Source organism: Crocodylus porosus, unplaced genomic scaffold (genome assembly GCF_001723895.1).
Source record: "Crocodylus porosus isolate Cpor-Errol unplaced genomic scaffold, CroPor_comp1, whole genome shotgun sequence".
NCBI lineage: Eukaryota > Metazoa > Chordata > Crocodylia > Crocodylidae > Crocodylus > Crocodylus porosus.
The window spans coordinates 6,793,536-6,817,472 of NW_017728923.1; the positions used below are offsets into that span (position 1 = coordinate 6,793,536).

Consider the following 23,937-nt stretch of genomic DNA (forward strand, 5'->3'; position numbering starts at 1 on the left):
TTAAATTAACCTGTCTTCCAAAGGAGTTGGGAGATGGGATCACTTCTAAGTGTTGTGTAAGTGCTTAGGGGAGTCTAGGCATGTACCACAGTGAGCCTGCATAGTGCTACCACCTCCATCAGTTTTCTGGACTTGTTCTCCTATATAGCACCTGTGTTACAGGGTCTGGGTTAGTTCCAGACTGCTATTGGCATTGATCTTGGTACACCCTGGGGAATTATGCAGTTATGCACCTGAGCAATTTTGTGCATAAAAGGCATGACCATGCATAATCACATAATTTTGCATAATTTAACTCCGGCAGGCCGTGTGCCTCCCTGCACCACTGTGGGGCTCCCAGCACTCCAGCTGGGAGCCCTGTGTGGAGGCACTGAGAGCGGTGGCACACAACTGGACATCTGGTAAGTGGGGAGGGGAACTCCTGCCTGCAGGATGGGGGTAGGTGTGGGGTTTGTGAATGTCTGAGAGCTGTGCAATATTGGGTTGGGCCAGCCAGCTCCATCTTCCACATAGGGCTCCCAACAGGAAGTCACATGTGGAGGCAAAGAGGAAGCCTGTCCTGATAGCATGCAATTTTGTATTTCTAGAGAAGGTTCAAATAGTGTTATATTAAGTTTAATTAGTGAAAAAGGTAAGTAATTTTGTATAATATTGAATTTGTCTATGCATAATTTTGAATTTTTCTGCACATAATTCCCTGGGGTGCATCTTGAGATGGGTCTGAATGACAGATTAATGGCTGTTTCACAAGAAGATTGTCACTTTGCATTCTGCTGCCTTTCCCAGCTAGAGGTTTGACCCTTCTCTCTGTATTTGTGAAAGCCACTCCCTGGTCTCTCCAGTGTGGTTAATTGTAATTGCTGTTTACACTTGCAGATTTCAAAAGAACAACCTCTGTTCTTAGTTAGCTAGAGATTTTCTTCCTCTCTTAGCTCCCTTTCTGGTAAAATGAGGCTGAGTTAAGTGTAAATTGGGTCTGTTTTTAAAAATGTAGTTAGCCATTTGACTTTTTTCCCTGGTTCCTGTCATTACCTAGAAGCTTGCAGCTTACCTTACAGATGGTGAGGGAAGCTCTCTAGATTCCAGTTCAGAGCTCTGTGGATAGATGTGAGGAAACTTCCACTCTGGCTCCCTGCCCTCCCAGAACCTGTGGATAATGTTCCAAGCATGCCAAACCCTAAATGGTTTTCATGGTTGGCCACACGCATTTATGCATGAAATTGTTCAGCTCTGTGGACTTGCAATGGCTTCTGATTTCTAACATTAATTTCAGAGGGGAAGATGCAGTCTGTCCTGGTCAGTGTGTCAGAATAAGATGGCCTCCTAGCCCTTGCTTCAGTCTGACTGTTGTCTCTGAACTATTTGGAGGTCTTGACAGGAAATTGCTGGCTTGTGAGGCTGAAATCATCACAGCAAACAGAACAGCTGTGAGCAAATTGAATTCTACAGGCAAAGTTCTGAGAGTCAAATGACTGAGGAAGAATTATCCTCTCCGTGTTAAGAATATGTTGGAAGTTCTGAGGAGGCTAGTATAGCTCAGTAGCTCCTAATCTGGAAGGAACTATCAGGTCTTGGGAGGGAGATTTTGTCTGTAGGCAGTGCGTGCTGCATAGAAAGAGACCACCTCACTGTGAGGTTATATTGCCATATGATGGTTTCTTTGGACTTGCATGAGTTACCGGGGTAAGAAAACTGAACAGCAGTGCACTGAAGGAGGCAGGCAGTAGTCTTCCAGGGTTTTAAGAATGTGTCTGGAGTGAGTAACCTGATCCTTGAAAGCACTAAACTGACATAACTGGGAACAGCAGGGCCATTTCTTTCCTCATTGGATTTGACACATTTTAGGGCCAAATTGTCCTATCCTTTCTTTCCGTCTGTGCAAGCAGAACTCCTTGAATAGCTCTCACTATAGCACTGCTTAATTGAGATTTTGAGCATGGAGTAAAGTGCATGCATTTGTAGATAGATACCCAGGCTTGGTGAGACTGTTAGATTATATAATCTGGACTCCTGTATGATGTGGAGCAGTGGTCTCCAACCTTTTTAAGTCAGAAATCACTTTTGGAATTTAAAAGGAACTCAAGATCTACCCTGTGCCAGTGACACCCCCCGCCTCCACCCTGCCCAGCAGGTAAGTCAGGGGGTGGAGGTGGAGATAGAGGGAGAAAAAATTATTTGGGGGCATGCCTCCCCAGCAGGTAAGTCTATCTCCCATGTCAGGGAGGGAGTAGAGCTGGAGCAGGGGACAGGCCTTGTACAGCTGGGGTGGGATGGAGCCATAAGTGGCTTGTCCAGGTGGCCGAGAGCGGGCATTTACCCTGGGAAGGCACGGGAGTTGGGGCGTATGCCCCTGGAATTGCACAGGGTGGGGCAGGACAGGCTGCAGGTGCTGGCTGGGGCTGGGCTGTTCCCAGCGGAAGATGTGGCAGTGCTGGGAGCTGGGCTATGGGGAGCTCCAGCCACCCAAAAATTGTCTGTAGCCCCCTCCCAGTGACACCACTGCCAGGCCTGATCTCACTGTGGCTGCAGCCTCTGTCAAGATCAGCCTGCCCTCCCCTGCACAGATCTGGGGCATATGGCCCCTATGCCCTGGTGGGGAGGGCTGGGGCTGGGAGGTGGCGCTGGCCTGATCCTGGTGGAGGCTGCAGCTGCACTGAGGTTGGGCCCAGCGGTAATGTTGTAGCGCCGCCCGGTCTGAGTGAAGCGCAGCTGTATCCTCCACTGGGAACAGTCTGGCCCCAGCCAGTAGCCTCAGGCTGCATTGGCCTGCCTTGTGCAATTCAAGGGGCACATGCCTCCCATGCTCTTCTGTGGTGAGTGCCCCCCCAGGACGAGCTGCCCACGGCTGCGTCCTGGCCCCACCCTGGCTGTGCAAGGCCTGCCCCTGCTCCAGCCACAACTCCCTCCCTGACCACTGCTGCAGCTGCCCACACTACCCATGTTTGCGGGGGGCACATGCCCCCAATCTGCGCATGGTGGAGGCAGCTTCTGCCGCAGGCTGGGCTTTGCACCTGGACCCCACTACAGCTGGCCTGGGAGAGGCTGAATGCACGTGGCATTGGGCCCCTCCCTGGGAAGCTGCAGTGGGGCTCGGGGTGCAAAGCCCAGCCCACAGCGGCAGCTGCATCCACCAGGCACAGATGTGGGGGCTCATGCCCCCTGGGGCCTCCGCTTGGGTCCACCCCACTCCCCTTCCCTGGACAAGTTGCCCAGGCTCAATCTTCCCACCACCTGCCGAGCTGGGGCCCCACTACCAGACTGCTGCTGCGTTTGGTCCCTCACCACAGGGGCCTCTATTAGGCCCCCTCCTCCTCCTCCCTCCCCCACTGACTGACCTGCTGGGATGAGGGAGGGGGACGCGCATGCACACAGGTGCATGCTCAACATCTCCCAGCCCTCTATCAACTGCAAGAGGTGCCCGGATCTAGCTGTTGATCCCCAATCAACTGGTTGGTGACCACTGAGGTAGATTCAAGGCACCCCTGCATAAATTTGTTTTACTCCTTTACGAATGTAATTGTGCCCTTGTGTGTGCTGGAAGCCTGTCTTCCACAATAATACCTACTTTTGATTTGAAGCCATCAAGAGATGATGAATCCACCATTTTTTTCTTGGTAGCTTATTGCAGTGATTAATTCCCCTGTGGTTTAAAAAATAGTCCCTTATTTTAATTTGATTTCTCTAGCTTTCCCATACAGGGTTGTTTCTTGTTGCATCTTTCTCTGCTACATTAGAGAGCTCTTTATTTCCCCCCACTATTTTCTCCTTGTTCTGGTGCGTATGTGCCATAATCAAGTCACCTCTTAGTTCATGATTTTAGTATTTTAAGTGTTAAAGTCCCTGAGGAGACACCCCAATCTTTCAACATCCTTTTAAAATGTAGACGCCAGAACTGATTGCAGCATTCCAATATCAGTCTCACTAGTTCCATGTATGAAAATAAGATCATCCCCTTGATCCCAGGTTAATACAGCCAAGGGTTACAAAAGCTCTTTATACCCCATCAGTGCTCTGAAAGCTTACGTTGAATTGTTGGTCCACAATGAGCCCTACATTCTTTTTCATGTCACTGCTTTCCTGAATGTTTTTCCTGCATTCTATAGGTATGACTTACATTCCTTATTTTTAGATATATAACTTTGCTTTTTAGTGGTAGTAAAACTAAAATATGTACTCAGCAGGGTTAGAACTTGCCTAGCTTACCAAGAAATTCAGATAGCTTTGGGTGACTGCTCTGTTCTTTGTTATTGTGCCAGGCTTTGTGCCATCTGCATCAGTGGTATTTTTTTATATGTTCAAAATCTTCTATGGTATAGTAGTAGTATCAGAAAACATACTGGTCTTTGTAGAAATGTCAATGATTTCTTTCCTTTGCAACTGCTTTTTGAGATCAATCATTTGGCAAGCTTTTTATTCATTTAACATGTGCTCTACTGATATTAGATAGTGCTTTTTAAATCAAACTTTTAATATCAACTAATGCTAGTTGATATTCTCCTGCCATTCCTTGAAGTCATAGCCTATCCTCTCTGTGCGATAGGACATGCTGCAAAAAACTGTCTCTGCACCCATGCACATTACATCCTGAAATACCCCTTGATGGCTTCTTGTTCCTGCAACACACTGACCTCATGCATAGCACCCTCTTCTTCTCCGTGCATTTCCCTTTAGTGGCAGACTTTCTTTTGACATCCAGCCCCAGGTACCTCATGCTAGTTAAATACATACATTATTTTGGGTTGTTGGACTTGAGGCATAAATGCTCTGTCCCTTCCACAGTGACAGTCTTTCAGTTGGATAGAACTTAGCTCCGTTGCACTGCCAACAGGAACAGCTTCCAGAGAATTGCTCTTTAGGAACTGGTTGTAAAGCACGCCACCTGATTATAATCATCTGGATGGATGACATGGAGAGAGATGCTGTAAATCAGCCTTGGCCATCCAGGATTGAACCCCTTTTTTCCTGGATTTCTCCCAGAAATGATGAGGCAGAGTCAAATGCTTTCAGCTAGATCCAGAGGTGGATCTGGAGCAGTACAAGGAGAGCTTCAAGGGTGAGTTGGGGACCCAGCAAAGTCAATGGCTGCTTGGCATAGCAGCAGCTAAGCTGTGTCAGTCATGCTAAGAACAGAATAGCTTGTTCATGATCAGCTTTCTGCAGTGGAAGAAGCTATGAGAGGGTGAAGAGGTGGGCTGCAGTTAGTAAAGGGAGCTGCAGGCCAGGTCCAGGGGCTGCTACTCTTCTAAGTAGGTTTCAGCCACCTAGGAAGCAAGAAATCCCTCTCATGTCTCTCCAGTTGTTCGTGATGGGACATAAAAATGTTATTGGGAACTACCAGTGAATAATTATAATTGGCATCAGAACAGTGGGAGGTATAATCTGCTCATAATTACTTGACTCTTTTAAGGGGTAATGCTAAAAAGGCATACCATTTCCCATCAGATTCAGTCTCTTACAGTTGGCTTAATACAAGACAAATGTTGTCCTTAATAGCAGAAATTTTATTGATACTGGAAGTGAGAACATACCACCAGTCTCACCTGTCTGAGCAAAGTTTCTTTATTATTCATGAGCAAGATCTGTAATTAGCAGCATTGATATACAGATGAACATGCAATACATTTTCCACACTTCACTGGAGTACGGAGAGGCACTCACTGGTGTGAGCACAGAGTTGGAAGCTGTGGACTCCTGGATTTTAATCCACGTTCTGCTGTTGACCTCATTCTGACTTCAGCAAATTCCTTAATCTCAGAAAATTAGGGTATTAGCATGTCTGCATCCTGATGCTGTTGAAATGGATGTTTGTAAAGTGAAATAAACTCTTTACCTGCTAACTATCGTGACCAGGTAGAGCAGGATTTAGATCATGTGTTTGTGCTCCCAGGGGATCAGTGAGCTTTTGCCTTAACTTCAGTGACAGGAGAGAGAGGCCTGTGTAAAATGCTTTTGAAAAGCCCACTAGAGGGTTTAACATTGAAGGGAGAGACGAGCTGCGATTGGTTTCTTTGGATACTGGTAGTGTCCTTGGAATGACACAGCATTCAACTTTTATATTACTAATAATGCTAATAATGCTGCGTTTGTTCCCAGGAGCAGTCCTGCCCATGTTTCCCATCTTGTATGCACATTCCACCTGATTATTTGGTGGTGGCTCATTATATCTAGGGCCTTGTCACCTTTGGTTACCAATTTTAAGCAGCCAGCCAGCAGTACCAGTGGCCTAGGCTCAGCTATGAGAAATGAACTGTATTTTTCCTGAATATTCCCTAGTGGAGAGTATATTTCCCATCCCCAGTCCCACCTCAAAGTTGGTACCAATTCTCTACTATAGGGGATGTCAACCAAGGGTGGGCATACCCCTGGGGGTACTTGGGAAGGCCTCAGGGGGTGCATGACAGTGATGTAGATAAATGGGGGCACTTCCAGTTTCACCGGTGGCACTTCTGGTTTTGCTGCTGGTTTCATCGCTGCATGCAGGGGACCTCTCCGCCGGCCTTCCCACTCATTGACCAGCTGGGGGACGCCCTGCTTTTTGACCGGCTGCTGGGGTTACACCAATCAAAAAAGGTTGAAAACCCCTGCTCTACCACCATTGTCAGGCTGAAACAAAAGAAAGTATTGATGGGAAATGACCCAGAGAGTCATTATCAGGGAGAGGCACGGGGCAGAGTTATGAAGGGGATATTTGCACTGCTGCAGCTTCTGTTGTGCCAGTCTGAAAGATTGTTTTCTCCTAGTCTGTCAATCCAGTTTGAAATTCCTAAGTTTGCGCTTGTGATCTTGCTGTACCTGGTCATGATTTCAGCTTCGACTATTGTTGTCATTTTATTCAGAGTGCCACTAGTAACCATGTCTTAGAAGGAAAATTTGCAACTATCTATTTGTGTCCCAGGTGTAAACACCACTCAGTTTCACTTTGGCTGCCTTATGTAGGTCACAGCAGACACATTGCAGAATGGCAGTTATTCTTTTCTTGTCCTTTTTATTCTAGCAAGTGGCAAAAGCTGTAGTTAAGAAGCCAAATTACTGCTTAGATCTAGGTGAACCCATGGCAAAGATCTGTGATCTCATGCTAGTAGTTCTGTGGAAAGTCTTTCAAGTAGGAATGTGAGCGTATACTGTAGTGGTATTGTCTAAGGAAAGAAGAACACAAGGATGTAATGATGTACAGATTTAATTATACTACTTTAAACTTTATTTAGCAACTTCAGTTCTCGAAGCATAAAATCCCATGCCCCTGTTTAATGTCTGTGTATGTGGAATTTGTTGGAACTGTCCTGAATAAGCAGCACTTATTGCTGAATGAGGTCTCCTTGAAGATAACCTGGTTGAATAACATGTATGTATAATCTACTACTTAAATATACCATTTGATAGATGCTGTGGAGCTGGGGGTATTCAAGGCAAGGCTCCCTTGGTACCCAGATCTTCCTGAGTGGTTTAACCATCTAACCTCCTGTCAGCCATATGCTACTGGTTGCACATGAGAGACTGGGATTATGCAGAAAACCTAGTCTCATTATGCATCCTTAGAAGATTACTGTATTTTTGCGCATGTAGTCTGCGAGCTATACATGTTTTTACAAACACGGATGGGTGCGGGCTATACAAGGGTGTGGGCTATGCAGAGTCTTTAGAACAGCATAGCCTGTCCCCGGCTGCGGGCTGATGTCACGGTGGCGGCAAGCCCTGGCGGGACTGAGTGCGGCTGGCGATGGGGAGTGGGGCTGCCTCTCCCAGCTTGCAGCTCTTCCTCTCCCCTCCCCTGCACCACTTTTAGCTGGCTCCAGTGGGGATGCCCAGCAGAGCCTGCGCTTGAGCATGGCTGGTAGCGGTGGCAGGCAGCGGGGCTCGCAGCTCCTTATCCCTCCCCTCCCCTCCCCTGCAGCAATTAGCACTGGCTGGGGGTGGCGGCGGGGAGCGGGACTCACAGCTCCTCATCTCTCTCCTCCCCTGCAGCAATTAGTACCAATTAGCTCTGGCAGCCGTGCCCAGCAATAGCCCGCACTGTCAGGTGCAGGGAATACATGGGTGCAATCTATACACGGACCATTTTACAAAAAAACAATTTTCCGCAGGTTATATCAGTGTGCGGGCTATATGCGTGAAAATACGGTACTCATTAAAGTATATATATAAAAGTACCATTTCTACACAACACTTGAGTAACTGTGGGTGTGTTGGTTACTGCGCTGTGCGTGTGGCACATGGTTAGATTTTGCTGCTTTGTTGCTGTAGTGGTGTGCTATACCAGGGGAGTGCACCATTATAGTGACATAGGTGGTGATCATATGTAGACCCATGTGATCACTATGTAGATGCATCCTGTGGCACTCATTGCTGCAGGATGTTGTTGTAGCAAGGAACTTAGCAGGATTCAGAAAGTGATTTGAATTTGCATGGCTAATGAGAGAAGTCACAGTGACATTAGGAGGGGTGAAAAGGTTATAAAGGATATAGAAGTTCCTACTGTAGGATGAAATCCAAATACTAGCTGAGAATGTTGAAAAACTCCTTAATTTTCTGTTACGTAGTTTATATCAGAACTCTGGGTAGAGGTGATATCTTTTATTAGACTAACTATATAATTTATATCAGACCTTCATCTGCTGTATGGTACTAGCTGATGAAATAAGCTGCTAGACTACTAGAAGAATGGATGCTTAGAAAACAATAAAAATCAATTTAGTGACCCCTATACCCCAGCATAATGCAACAGGAAGGGGATGTAATGAGAGTGAAGTAATATTTTAAGTTACATTTTTTTTTACTCCCAGTGCATTTCGTCTTTTGTCTTTCTTAGATTATAAACTTTTCAGCCCAGGGATAGACTTTTTGTGCAGCAACAAGGTTTGTGTAGATGCTTTACAATGATAGGGTTAATCCTACCCCTCAACAAAAAAAAAAAGTTCAAGTTTTTGGCTCCTCTGTAGCCAGTGTCCTGCAACCCTCATTCTTCTGGTGTAGCAGGACTGCATGAATAGTCTAGAAAGGTCTACCAAGGTTGCTTCTGGATTATCCCCTGCATTGGAGTTCTTTAGGGCCATGCCTCTGAGATTTGTGATTTAGTGTTCTCTTGTGGCTCATAGGTAATGTTTAGTATGTTGTGGTTCTTATAGGACCATGAACATGAAATCCCTTTGTCTTGAACTGGTTGACTATGAGATCAGTTGATAGTTTTTTTTCCTATGACTTCAGTACCAGGCATATCTAGTAATCTTAGAGTGAGATCCATCTTCTTTTTGAGGGAAGGTGTCCTCCTCTTGGCTTGGAGTGCTTCTCTTCTCCCTTTACATGTTACAGATATTACACACAGGTTAGGTTAACAGGATAATTGTACAGTTACCTGGAGACCAGCTACACATGCAAAGTAGCTATCACGCCATGAAAAGCTGCAATCAGCTATCAAGTTAGACCTCAAAGATGTGTACTAACTTTATAGCTGGTTGCTATAAAGGTTTAATTTACACATGTAACAGGGTCTTCCCTGTGATAGGGAGTCCTGCAACTGGGGAGACTTTCAGCCCCAGCAGCTCCCAACTTGGAGTCCTGGCAGCACCCTACAGCTGCTGGGACCCCACATCGTGCCTCCTGGTGCCAGAATCCAGCTGGGTCCCAGCAGCTGTGGGGTGCTGCTGTAATTTCCGAGCTCCCAGGACACATGACCCCCTGGGGCTGGGAGATCATGGCAGCCACAATTGGTGCACTGGGCACCTCCATGCCTGAGAGACTCCCAGCCACAAGAGCTTGCTTCTTGGTAGTGCAGGTGGAGTACTGGATCAGGCTTCTCTTGCACTGGCAATAGGGTGCAATGAGATCTAATGCAGGATCCCACAGTCATGTCTTCTGCCATATACATGAGGCATGGCAGGAGGCACGATTATGTGGATCATGCATTGGATCCCATTGTACCTTTATCTGCATGTGTAGCCCTTAGTGAGGCTCATTTTTGGGTTTATTCCAGCATCAGAGTGCCTTGGATAGACTCAGTGGGGTTCCTTGATGTTAGACGGGTAAAAAGAAAAGTTTTCAATATTAGAAAAATCTTCCTGCTAGCAAAATCTACTGGGAGTACAGAGTTTCTTTAGACATGGTAGCAACCCCATTGTTAAGTCATGTAGACAAAGCACTTGAGTCCTCTCTAGAGAACACTCTTGGTGCGGCCTTAGGAAATGAACTAGATGACCTACTTAGTGTCTTCCATATATATCTGGTCTAACTCTCTCTCTCTCTGTGTCTCTGTCTCTCTCTGTCTGGTTTGCTTATAGGTACAAAGATGATGTGGACAGTCCTCTGGAAGAGAATGGGAAGCAGAAAGTCTTATACAGCTTAGAATTCACATTTGATGCTGATGCCCGTGTTGCCATCACAATCTATTGCCAGGCTACGGAGGAATTCATCAGTGGCATGGCAGTGTAAGTTCTGGGTAAAAGGGGTGCTGACAACTTAAATTACACGCATCTGAAATTCATCTCTCTTATTCTAGTAACAGTTGAGAATAATATTCTGACAGAGGCTGGAAAGCAATGGTTCTCCTTTTTTTCTATTGTATTTGTTTTGTTCATTTGATAACATTGTACATTAGTTACTGTTTCCTCTGTGTTATGCAGATCTTCCATGTGGGGTAGGTGGGGGAGAAACCTGAAGTTGTTCTGTTTGTCAGGCAAACGCAAGGTGTGATACAGTGGAACACTCGTCATGCCTATGGGGGTGCTTCACAACCAGCTTAATTCTCACCAACTTCCCCAATTAAGGAAGTGAGACAAGCCTCTCACTTGTCTACTGTGGCTTTTACTTCAGGGCCTAAGTTTCCGCTCAGGTAGAGTTAATCGGTGGTCCCGTACACCTGGTGGAAGAAGTGGCGTTCTTTGAAGTAAAAGCTGCAGCAGCAGCAAGAGTACTTTTGTGGCCCTGCTCAGCTCTTTGTTGTGGCTCTGTTTACTCTTAGCTAGTTGGCAACAGCTGATCTGGGGGAGGCATAAGGGGTACATGCAGAGGTGGGAGCCTCCCTGTGCCCCGAATGTGAGCCATGGCTCTGTCCCATGACCTGCACCGGCCCCAGAGCCCCATTCACCCCTGCCCCACTCCCTCCCTCACTGTGGGGGCCTCAGTCTGCACCCTACTGCCCCTTCCCTTCCCTTCCCTGCACCTCTTCTCCCCCAACACTTACCTGCTTGGCACTGCTCCACATGCTGCCAGGCTGCATTCCTGCAGGCTGCAGCTGCATGTCTGTCTGTGCATGCCCCTCCCCCCTGTTACAGTTGCCTGGAGCCTGCACCCAGACTGCCTTGTGGTCCTCTGCACTGCCACCACTGCCCCAGAGGTGGTGGTGGTGATGGAGTGGAGCCTGAGTGCAGACTCCAAAACTGTATGTGCTATTAACATGTTAAAAAATTGTATGTGAACAATTAACACATTAATTTCGTGCATTAACCACAATTAATTGACAGCCTTACAATTTATTTTACTAGACAGGTGGGAATGAATCTCAATTCCTTCTACATTTTTTCATCTGATGATCTTTGAAAGGACTCCATCCTCAGTACATTGACTCTACCGATCCAAACATTTCTATTAAGAAGAAACATCTGAAAATCTAGTCAGTTATGTTTTTAAAAAATCACTTTAAACACTTTCAAGTGCAGTAGAAGTTGAATATTATCATCTTCAGCCATAGAGAATGTGGGGAGTATCAACATCCTTTTCATAACCACCCTTTAGGTATTTGGTGATGGTTATCAACTACATGTTCCATCGTTTCTTCTCTAGACTAAGTAATCAGAGTTTCTCCAACTTTTTCTCATAAATTGTCTTTCCCAGACCTCTGGGAACCTCTTTTGTTACTTGTTGCTGAACTGTAATTTCTTCATGTCTTTCTTGAAGTGAAGTGCCCAAAATTAGGCAAAAGAGTCCAGATGAGTCCAGTGCTGAATAGAGCAGAAGAATCATTTCCTTTGACTTGCAAGGAACTCTCCTGTTAATACACCCCATGTTGTGAGCTTTCTTTGCAACAACAGCATGCTGTTGGCTCATAGTCAGTTTATGGTCCAGTGTAACCCCCAAGTTCTTTTCCACAGTACTGTAACCAAGCCAGTCATTCCCCAGTCTGTATTTGTGCATGTAGTTTTTCCATATGAAGTGCAGAATTTTCCAAATGTCCTTTATTAAAGTCCAGTTGCTTAATTTTTACCATTTTTCTAATTTATCAAGATCATTCTGAATCCTTATCCTGTTCTCCAAAGTGTCTGGGATTCCGGTTCCCTTTGGTGTCATCTGCAGATTAGTTGAACATACACTCAATCCCATCCTCCAAGTCATTAATGAAAATATTAAACTACCCTGGATTCTGGACAGACCCTGGGGGTGGGTGGGAAGAACCCTGCTGAATATCTCCTGTCAAGTAGACATCATGCCATCGATGACTCCTCCTTGAGTACAATGATTCAGCCAATTATGTATCTACCTTAGAGTATTTTCTAGAGCAGGGGTTTCAGACATACAACCTCTGGAGACATTTCCTTGAATCTGTATCATTCCTGATGGGTGTGGGAATTGCAGGGAGAAGCCTGCTGCAGAATTCAGGGAAACAGGACCCCATTGTCAGTGGCCTTTGGGGACAAGGGAACAAGCAATGGCTACCACCACTCACCCTCGTGCTGCTCTTTGCCATTCTGCCACCAGGTCTGTACCCCTCCCACGAGGGGTCCTAGGGTCTGGATCCTGATCCAAGGGGTAGGTTGAGTATGAGACACCCCTGTTCTAGGATGCATCTCCTTAGTTTACTAGTGAGAATATCTTAGGATACATCAAAGCTTTCCTGAAGTCAAGGTGTATCACATCTACAGAACCCATTCTCTGGGTTACACAGGATGACTGTAATTTACACTTTCATGCAAATGAGATATCCTGTTAGGCTTTCGGTTAAACTGCTACTGACAGCCCTAGATGCCCCCCGATAGAGAACTCACTATTAAGCCAATCTGGGTCCTCTGTAGGTGAAGAACTCAGGAAGTTGTGGAAGACTTTTTTTCATCCCTGACTTTAGATTAACTGACTGAGAGCTCTCCCAGGTCAGTGCTAAGAGTTTTGCAGTTGTTGGGTTCTTGATTTCAAAGCAAATGTACATATAATTTAAGTAATCTATTAAACTTTCAGTCGGGGAAGAAAAAAAACTTTATGAACAGAATTGCTTGTGTTTTAGGTGCAATATAAACATCCTGTTAATGATCAATGAACATGGCATTTTTATAAATGAGACCAAAGGCTCAAAGTTCCCATCCAGATGCACATTTCTTCAAAGTTTGGAGGGCATCCAGAGCTAAGACTTTGGATTAGGCTCATCTCCACTTCTGTTAAAATCTTCAGCTGTCTTTATTTTGTGTATGGTAATAAATTAGCTCTTTTTAAAGAGTTCTGAATTCTCCTGGAAAAAACCCTCAAAACGCTTTCTGATCAGATCTAGTTTTTCCTGGGTAGTGCAAATAGCTTCCTTAGAAAGCCATCTTGATGAAATTTCCATGTTCTTTTCCTTTGGTCTTTAAAATGCTTCCTGTGAATTCAGTATTACTGAAAGGTGTTTAGCACTTGAAATCCTCTCTTCATATGGCAGGTATAACATGGATAAATAAGGCAGCTCTTCCAGCTTTTGACTTGGAGCTGTGCAAAGTGTCCTTTCCCTTGATCTAAAAAGAGGAGCAACTCTAGAACTGGGACCAGAGGTGTTCAGGTTCTATGGCTATGGTAGATGGATTTAAAAATGACTTTTTTATCATGACTTAAATAGATTTTAATCTTGTTTAGTCTTTTTTTTTCTACAGCACTTATTTTCCCTTGAAAACTATTAAAACTCGTTGATTTGCCTCTAAATAAGGCTTATGAAAATTTGTACTACTTTTGTTACAGGCATACATATTTGTTTAAATAATTATAGCTTAAAATATATGCATTCAGATTCAATTAAAAACATTATTTTCATGTTAGCAAATGGTTAATGCTCTCATTTTTATTTACTGAATGACTGATCTTTTACTTGCAGTTTTGTTTTAGGCTGCATGGTGAGGGAACTGGAATTCAATTAAATGCACAAAAATGGTATGTTAAGATTCTTAACTAGCTCCTTTACCCCTCTAAAAATGTGCTGGAAACATTGAAAAAAAAGTTTAACAAAGTATGTTTTACATTTTCTAACTGATTGATCCATTAGAGAAAGTTTTACCATTAGAGGTGCACAGATGCATTTGTCTAATATTGGATCGGCACCAATATAAAGAAACTTGACTGTATTGGGAAATTGGCCTGATGTGGGTGATAACTTGGCCAATAAATGCCTGTGCATGTGCAGCACATAGGCAGTGAGGAGCACAGCCTGGCAGCTTGGAGAGCTGCGTGCAGCTGGTAAATCCATGGTGGTGGGCAGGGAAGGGGAGAGGTGTGGGGGGTAGATTAATGCCCCCCTGTGTTGAGGGAGGGAGTGGGGCTGGGTGTAGAGCAGGGGCTGGGGCAGGCACCGCCCAGCCGCAGGGTAGAGCGTGGGACAGAGCTGCAGCTCATCCCGGGAGCACAGACTGGGGAAGTTGGCTTCTGCCATTGCTCAAACCCTGGGAGGGCACAGGGTCGGGGGACGGCGTGTGCCCCCAGGTCTGTGCAAGGAGGAGCAGGGTGGGCTGCAGCTGTGGGCTGGGGCCAGGGCTTTGCCAGCCTCTTTGCAGCATGTGGGGGAGGGGGCGGGGTTGGGCTGGGGCTGCACTCAGGGCAGGCAGTTGTCCCCCTTAGGGGAGGCGGTTACAGGGGGTCTATGGTAAATTTTGGAGTGGCTGCAGTTCTCCTCATAGCCCCTCTTTCAACACCGCTGCTGCCTGCCTGAAGCACAGCCTGGCCCAGTCCCCACCAGGAAAAGCCTGGTGTAGCCCACAGCTGCAACCTGTCCTGCCCCACCCTGCACAGATCCAGGGGCACATGCCCCGAACCCCATGCCCTCCCATTGTGCGCGCAGTGGCGGTAGCCGCTCCTTTCCCTGCACCCTCCAGACGAGCTGTGGCTCTGTCCTGTGCCCTGCCCTGGCTGGGCAGTGCCTGCTCTAGCTCCTACCCCACTCCCTCCCTCACCACGGGGGGCATTGCCCCCACTACGCCCCTTCCCTCCCTCCTCCCCTTTCACCACAACAAACTTACCAGCTGCACGCAGCTGTATCGGAAATCAAATTGGTATCAGTGGATATGCCTCCTTAAAAGTCGGCCATTGGTATTGGCCCCCTAAATTTCTATCAGTGCACCCCTAATTACTATCTAGCCATTAAATAGAATCACTTTATACATGGTGCTCATAGACAAAGTTCTGAAATGAGTAGATTCTATCACACAGGCCTTTTGCTTTCTACTCCACTTTATAAAAAGCTTCCTTGTTTGGTGTTTTTTTTTTTTTTCCCAGCTTCCAGTTCTGCACTCTCTAGTTCACTCAGATCCACATTCCTGAGTAATTTGAAAATTCTTGATGCACTTGAAAGAAACTTTTACTATTACAAATTGGTTTAGCACATTAACAAACTCTTAGAACCAATACACATGCTGTCCTGGAGCAGACTTTATTAATCTAATTAGAATGTTCCAGTGTGCTGCAGTGTTGCATGTATTTAGCAACCTATGTTTCAAAATGATGGTGGGGGTGCTTTAAAACTCATTGAACAAGCTTTGATTAAACACCCCCACAGCAGTTTTGAAATGCGGGATGCTGAATACGTGTGATACTGTGGCGTTTTAATTAGAGCGTCTGTCTGAGAGCTGCTTTAATTAAACACCCTCTCTCCCCTATTCCCCCTTGCTATGCAGTATGTGTTTAGACGCCCTCTGGTTCTAGGTTCTTAGCCATGATTTTTACCAGTTCAATGGTTCAACTTTCTTAAAAATGAGACAACAGACTTACTTGGATTTAAAGATTATCATATTCTTCTTTAAAAGCAAATATTATCTTAATCAGATTTGATTTTTCAATTAAAAATGTTTTATTTTAGAGAGAATCACTTTTTATGTAACCTAACCACAGCTCATTCAGATGGTGGCTTCTGCCAAAAAGAAGACTTTTGTTCTTGAATGCTGCCTATTTTAGCATGAAAATAGGATCCTCTGTTAACATTGCTGCCATGCTAAACAATTGCAATGGTAGTGGTATAGGAATTATTTCTCCAGGATGTGGTGGCAGTAGTGACCCACTATGCAGGCTGTTAGACTGAAAGTCAAAACAACTCGGTTCTACCTTTTGGTTCCTCCCTTGCCTTTTGAGCAAGTAAATCATGCCTCAGTTTCCCCATACATAAAATGGGGATAATATTTGCCGGCCTCTGACATTCTGAGATTCTTGAATGAAAACTGTCATATAAGTACAGTGTGTGTTTATGTTGTAGAGGACAATGGATTCTTCAGGAGCCAAGATCCTTATTTCATGCAGATGTGGTGGGTAGTAAGGACCTTAGGAAGAAGATACAAATAAGCTGCTTTAATTCAAACCAGGCTATTTTCCCATGTGGTGTTGGCTCTTTAAGCATGTCTTAGGTTAAGTGCAGCTGCCTGAAGTGGGCATCTCTGCTTCTCTGGATTCAGAATGCTGCCAGTAAAAGCATTCTTTTGAAGCTCTGATTTTAGCTTTGCAAAGCAGTTCTGAAATGCCAACACTATAATTACTTTAATTTATTCTTTTCAAGTTTTGGTGAAAAAAATCTGGGTTGCATTTTTAGAACTCAGAGTGGAGAGCTACATTTTAGCACAATAATTGAAATTAATCTTCCCTGCCTCTGTTTTGTCTTTTTTTCTTTCAACTCCTTTGAGTCCCAACATCCAAATTCAAGGGCCAGTGCATTCAACATTTACAAGTTCAGTTCTCTTTTTGTATCAGTATATCCAACAATTGCCTTGGGAGCAGAATTTCTTTAGAAAATAGGATAACTTTTTTCCTGTAATGGAAACCAGTCCCTAAAGCAGGGCAGGCTTAAGCCATAGCACCTTAAGCCATGACCAGCCTGCAGCATGCTCTGGGGAGCTTCTAAGTGGCTGAAGCCTGATTCTCTATTTGCTTCACTGAAAAAACCTTCCCAGTATCCTAATCAAGCCAGTAATACTATGGGCTTGAATCTTCTGCTTAAAAAAATTGGCCCATGCTGTGGCTGTGCTGTAGTTGGGGAAGGAGGCTTCCCAGGTGTTTGGGAAGCGTCTTGTATGGAGACTGAGTTCATATATGAACCACAAAGATATCCTTGCTTGCTGCTTGTGCTGCTCATTCCAAAGTGAATAGGTCTTTTTGACCAGAGGAAAATTCTTCCCTTTGCAAAGGGAAAATTGGTCTATTTCAGAAAATAAAGGAAATCCCCTGATCAAATTGCTTGGGCTGCATTTGAAAAGGAAATGAGGCTGACGCCTCGCTAGCATGGTTCCAAGGAACACTTAACAGATCTCTCACTTCCCCAGATAACTGGATTGGAAAGTATTTTTTAACAGTCCCACTTCCTTAACTAGTTTTGCAGAATGCTTAGCATCCTGTCAGGCAAGGTTCTTTGGGTAGATGTGATATCTTTTACCAACCAGTTTTTATTAGTTGGTCTAATAAAAGATATCACATCTACCCCAAACCTTGCCTGCCTATGTCCTTAGACCAACACGGCTACAACCAACAACCCTGTAGCATCCTATCACTTTCTCTGTCCTCTCCCCAGTGCCAGCAAACCTCTCAAGCATTTGGCAACCAGCTATTCCCTACTGAGCATATTGGCTAACAGCCTGTGAGGAAAGTAAGAGTGTGAGTGTTGGGGGAAGGGAGAATGTGCAGCTCTGTACTGAATATGTGTCCGCCTGCCTGTTAGAAGTACTTAGTTACTATCTGCTGCTGTTGCAGTTTTCTGTGGAACCTTCCTGAAGGAGGGAAAACTCAATTTCACAGAGTTTGAGGCCCAGAAGGGGCCATTAGATTTTTCTAGTCTGACCTCCTTCATGTTACTTAAATTTCATCTAATGTTATACATAAATACTTTAGTTCAGAGGTCAGCAATGCTTTCTGGTGGGAAAGATGGAGGGGGTGCACTGGAATGATCCAGCTCAGGTCTGAGGTAGGTAGGCAGTAAGACCCAGGCATCTCCTCTGTGTCTGCCTGCCCCATCACTGTGGGGTGGTGCAAAGATAATTCCCACTCCTCCCAAGCCCCAGTGACTTCCTGCACAGGGTAATGCAGGCAGAGCCCCTGCTGCTTAAACCACACAGCTCTGCAGGCCACATCCAAAGGCTAGCAGGATAGATCCAGCCCATAGACTATAGGTTGCCAACTCTGCTTTGGTTGGATTAAAGCATTTCTGCCTCCAGAAGAATAAGCTGCATGCCCCACATACTGGCTAGGAATGATCAAGGTGCTACCAATTCAGAAAGCCTCTCTTACGGCTGGGAATTGATTAGATGAAAGATGGTTAAATGGTCCCAGGAAGTGATCCATATCTCATGCTGTAAAGGAAAACAGATCTCCCCAAGATCCCTGCTAAGTCTGACCATAGGAAAATTCTTTTCTGACTTAATACTGGTGATCAATAAGACATTGAGCATATATGCAAAAACGTGAGTTAGATGTTTAGCTGCACTGCCTCAGAGCTCTGGTCCATGAGGTCCAGTGTCCCATCTGTAGTAGCTTCCGAAACCTCAGAAAAGGTCAAAATCCCTTCCACAGCCATCCTTATCTCTGATAAATCCAGCAAAACATGCCCTGGGAAAGATGTTCTGATCCATGCTATATGACCAGATAAGCCATGAGATTTGGTGATAGCAGGGATACTCCACTGTGGGGTTTCTCTTTAAGAGCATGACATATTTATTTATTTATTTATTTTGTTTACTTGTCTCCCTAATTGCTGGATTTTACTACTCCTGTGTTATAGACCGACTCTTTTCTGCCATGTCATTCTCTAATGTTTATTAATAGTTGGGAGGTGTTATCAACACAGTAGGACACTAGCAGTATGACGAGACTTGGATCTTTGTGACGCTCTACTCGAGTTCCCTCAGACAATGCCTGAGTTTTTTAATCATCAATGGAATGGAATTCATATATGGTTGATCAACTCTCTTTATTGTTAACTTTTTTCTTTTTATTTATCACTGCTACTATTCACTAACTTCAATACAACTTGTGTCTCTATCTACTGTTTTACATACTTTTATTTCTATCTTCAGAAAACTTTGTTGCATTTATTCACTGTCACAACAACACAGCCACAAGAAGACAAAGTCTGATCCAGAATTGTTTAATTTTTTTTTTTGGGGGACCAGGGTATTGCTTTCAGTCTACTCTTTTCTTCTCTCTTCCTTTTTTTTTGTGGGGTGTTATCCAAAGGAGTTCCTCCGTGTGCTCTTGTCTCCTGCCTGTCTGGATGAGGGAGCAGCACAAAATTGAACTCTTCTTCTCCCTGATTCACTCCATAACACTGGCAGTCCCGAGTGAATTCCCTCAAAAACAACAATAACAAATAAATTTGAACAGGATAAGAAATAACTTTCCCTCTTTGAAAAAGCTACGAGCATCTGCCACTCCCTTCTTCTTGCGGTTTCTATTTTTCAACCTTTCCTCCTCCAAGCAATTGCCCTGCTTCTTCAGGGACTTCAGATTCTCTCTTCTGGACATGTCCTGACTTTCTCTTGGGCAGAACCATCTCCTGGGACTTCTCTGTCTCAGACTCCTTCATCTGAGCCTGTGCTCCATTCTCCCTTTTTTCTCTCGCTGCCCAGCTCCTCTCCCTGTCAGGCTATCTTAAAGATATGGCTACTCCTAAAACGGTGTTCTCCCAGTGCAAACTTCTTTCTGTCCCCTCACTCTTATTTATAGCTAGTCCCTCTTCGCATCCATGTTCCGGTTTTGGGGGCCAGATGAGTGGTGCAGGGCCCACTTGTGGGCCAGGTTGGATCCTATGCCACCTTTGCTTGGACTACCACCAGATTGGGCCCCCCATTTGCCTCCACTGTTGAATTAGGGCCCCACACTTCCTCCACTCAGCCGTGCACTGCAAGATCAGGCCCCACTCTACCTCTAGCTGGTTCATGTGTGCCCAGACTGGGTCCTGGGCCATGTCTGCACGCTTCTCCAGTGTACTGTTTGGCTGGCAAGACTCCCCCATGGGTCCAGAAACCTGTCTTCTAGAAGGGTCTAATCTTCTCCTTCACTCTAAGTGAAGTTAGTGCTTTGCCTTCCTTGAAGTGTATTCCAGTGATTAATTTCTCCCTCAGCTTGGAAATTGCATCTCTTTTTAAGGTAGAGTTTGATCTAATGTTCCAGCCATTGGATCTTGTCATCAAGGTTAAAAAAAGTCTTCCACTACTAGATTTTTTTTCATACACAAGACTTGTATAGAGTCTACTGTTTTACCTTCTTTTGGTAATCTGAGTAAATTTAGTTCCTTGAACCTGATCTAATAAGGCTCATTTTCCAACCCTCAAAACACTTTTGTGGCTCTCCTTTTGAGCTGTAGTATTTCAACAATCTTTAAGCATGAACATCACATCAGGACCAGGTGATGTGTTCTAGTATCAAACTTGCTAATGCCATCTTTGCCACAACATTGCACTGAGAACTCGTGTTAAGGCAATTATCTGGAGTTGCTGCTTTCCAAAACCATCTCTCATCTTGTAAATTTCTTTCATCTGGCTATAGTAAAATATATTTTTGGATTGTGACCATCTCATTAATAATGTCAAATTTATTTGAAAAGGACTGCCATTCCTGAAGCAGTGCTGGCTGAAATCAACCATGTATAGAAAAATATGTGTACGTATGTTAATTTTTGTTGATATTCTGAATTAATCATTCTAATAATTTGTTTGCAATGACATCAGGCTACCTGTTCATGATTCCCTGAAACATTTCATAGTAAATATTGGAATGACATTGTTAGTCCTCCAATCCTTTATAATTTTCCCCAGTTTTCAAAGGTCTGTTTTTTAACAGTGGTTCAGAAGGCTTCTTCTTAGCAAGGCAGTTTAAGACTCTTCTGTTTTCCTTACTTGGGCCTATTCATTATCTGGTTTGAGATGAAACTGTCTCCCACCTTGCTTTGTTATGGATGGTAAGTGTTCTGTTCCTCCCACATGTCTTCTGCTTTGTTTCATACTCAGATCAGAAATACTTCTTGGATGCTTCTGTCATTTCTATATCACCATTCACAATTTTACCAACTATTTCTAGCAATGTATGTATACTTGACCTGTGGATTTTTTCATAGTATTTTTAAAAGTGTGCCAGTTTGATCCTGTTAGCTCTAGATGGTTCTTTGGTTTCCCTTACTATATATTTTTTTTAACTTGAAATGTACTTTCATTGTGGTTTGCATCTCCTTTTGCAGTTTTTGTTATATAAAATTCATTTTATTGCTGCTTCCACCTTTTTCTTTTTACCAAAATTGCAATTTGCCCAGTAACAGGGTTTTTTTTTAATATATCTATGGAATTGTTTTTTGGGCATCCAGTAAAATGTCCCTGAACAAGTTCTAGTTTTTGTTAACAACTTGCTATCTTTAATTTATTCTTAGTCACTTATGCCAATGATTGCTTTTTAGTTTTGGAACATTAGTCCATTTTAAAATTCCAAAAATGTATGTGTGTAATTGTTGGCATGTTCTGTTCACACAACGTAAAAATAATAAAGAAAAACAGATCTTGATTGCTTATACTTAAGCGAATGCTAATCTTTAGGTCAGTAACTAATTTTTTGTCCACCAATATTAGGTCCATGTGCTAGTATATGACTTTGTTAGGACATTTTTCTCTCTTCTTTTAATGGGAACTTTAATGAGGTTTTATAACTGGCTACATGAGGGTTCCAGCAAATGTCTCTTACATTGAAGTCACATTTAAGGGTTACGCGCGCACGTGCATGTGCATACCTACTTGTGACGAGTGTTGATTAAGGAGCAGTTCATCCTGTTCTCCAGTGAAACTTGATAGTTTCTGGGGAAAAAAGCCCACTCTTACACCCTCTCTTTAGGCTTACAAGTTAGAACTATAGTCCATAAGTGTTCAGTCTTCTCAGATTTTTTAATTTTAACAAGAAATGGGGCCTTTGCACTTTTCCTTTCTTCCCCTATTCTGACTTTATGGAAAAAGTTGTGATAAGGGTTTTTAACTTTCAGATCAGTCTCTCTAAGTTTCAGTTATACCTACTACATTACTTTTTATGTACGAGCATCTTTAGTTGCTGTTTTTTATTATCTGGGCTCCTAACATCAGTGCATAGGCAGTTAATTGTGTTTCTCTTAGGTTCCTTTGTGCTTGGGTTTGTCATGCATGTTCTCAGTGAGGGTAGGTTATAAATTTGAGTGAGAGGAAGACCTTCGTTTCCCTATTATTGTCCTCCTTGTGTGAAGTTTGAAGTACTTCTGATTACCTTAACTGCACAAGAGACTGATACCACTCTACTACTGAGACAGAGAAGTCAGAACTGTATAATAATTACTTCTACATATTGTATCTAGGCAAATAATCCCCAACATACCTACAGGCTCGGTGGTGACAATTTGGCTTGCACCACGACTGAAAGGGACCTGGGGTAATTGATCATTGCATGAACATGAGCCATCAGTGCAATGCTGTAGCTTGCAGGGCAAACAATACTTTGGCATGCATCAGTCGATGCATCTCATGTAAAACCATGGAAGTGATTCTTCCACTGTACACGGCACTAGTGAGACCACAGCTGGAATACTGCAACCAGTTCTGGGTGGCACACTTCAACAAGGATGTGGAAAAACCTGAGAGGGTCCAGAGAAGAGCCACCTATATGATCAAAGACTTGCAAAGCAGACCATATAAGAAGAGGCTGGGGGACTTTGGCCTCTTCAGCCTAAAGAAGAGAAGGTTGAGAGGGGACTTGGTAGCACCTTACCACTACATCAGGGGAGTACATCAAGAGCTAGTTGAATAACTGTTCACCAGAGCACACTTGGGGAAGACCAGGAGTAATGGATACAAACTCCTGGAAGACCACTTCAGGCTCAATTCTAGGAAAAACTCCTTCACAGTTAGGGTGTCTAGATTGTGACTGTCTAGAGCATCCTTCCAGAGGTAGTGCAATCACCTACCGTGGAAATCTTCAAGAGGAGACTGGTCAATCACCTCACTGGGATCACCTGACCCCCAGTTATCTTCGCTGCCTGGTGCAGTGGGGCTGGACCCAATGATCTTGTGAGGTCCCTTCCAGCCCCTAACAATCTATGAATCTATACTAGGAGATCTAGTGCTCTCCCATACGAAACCTTGCTCCCCAGTAATTACCTCTCTCCTGCCTTCTCTTGCCCAAAAGACAGGAGAGACTTCAGATAAGATTGTCCTGATATTACAGCTCCCTTTTAAATAGAAGTTTTCCTGATCTGTGTAATGGTTCCTGATCACATGCGCCTGCATTACTTCTGCCAAAGAAGTCTGCTCAAGTTGGTCTTTAATCATGTGATGATGTCCTTTGGCTGTACCCCTGGAAGGTCCTATTCTCCTTCTGCCCCTAGGAGAATGGTCACTTCTGCTGCTTGTAGTCACAAATTTCTACACCTTATTTCTCCTTGTCATTTAACTCCATAGCCTCACCCTGTGGGATTTTCTGTGATACTGTCTGTCTGTCTAGATATTGGCATCCAGGGATTTCAGGGAATCCTCCTTAATCATGATGGTAGACAAGCTGGTCTCAAGACCCCGACCCCTTTCCTTCATAATATCTACCGGCTTCACTTCATGCAAAAGCTGTTCTTTCTTTAGGCAGATGACTTGATGCATGTCACAGGAACTGATGGTCCTGTTCATCCTTGTTGTTGAGATGAAACTGTATGTTTTAAATGAAGCTCCCAAATTACCTCTTAAACCCTTGTGGAAATTCCCTTGTTAAATGTTTTTTTGTTAAATGCCTTTAAAGCTTAGCCTAATAAATCAGCCCACA

At 44.2% G+C, this 23,937-nt stretch overlaps 1 protein-coding gene across 8 annotated transcripts in view; it reads left to right on the top strand.

Moving 5' to 3' along the window:
• MGRN1 (mahogunin ring finger 1) overlaps positions 1-23,937 on the top strand; it is a 150,532-nt gene that overhangs the window by 43,303 nt on the left and 83,292 nt on the right. For all 8 annotated transcript variants that reach the window (XM_019540036.1, XM_019540034.1, XM_019540037.1 and 5 more), the window contains exon 4: positions 10,272-10,418. In XM_019540036.1, the coding sequence (XP_019395581.1) occupies positions 10,272-10,418 (147 nt within the window). The remainder of the gene's footprint in view (positions 1-10,271; positions 10,419-23,937) is intronic.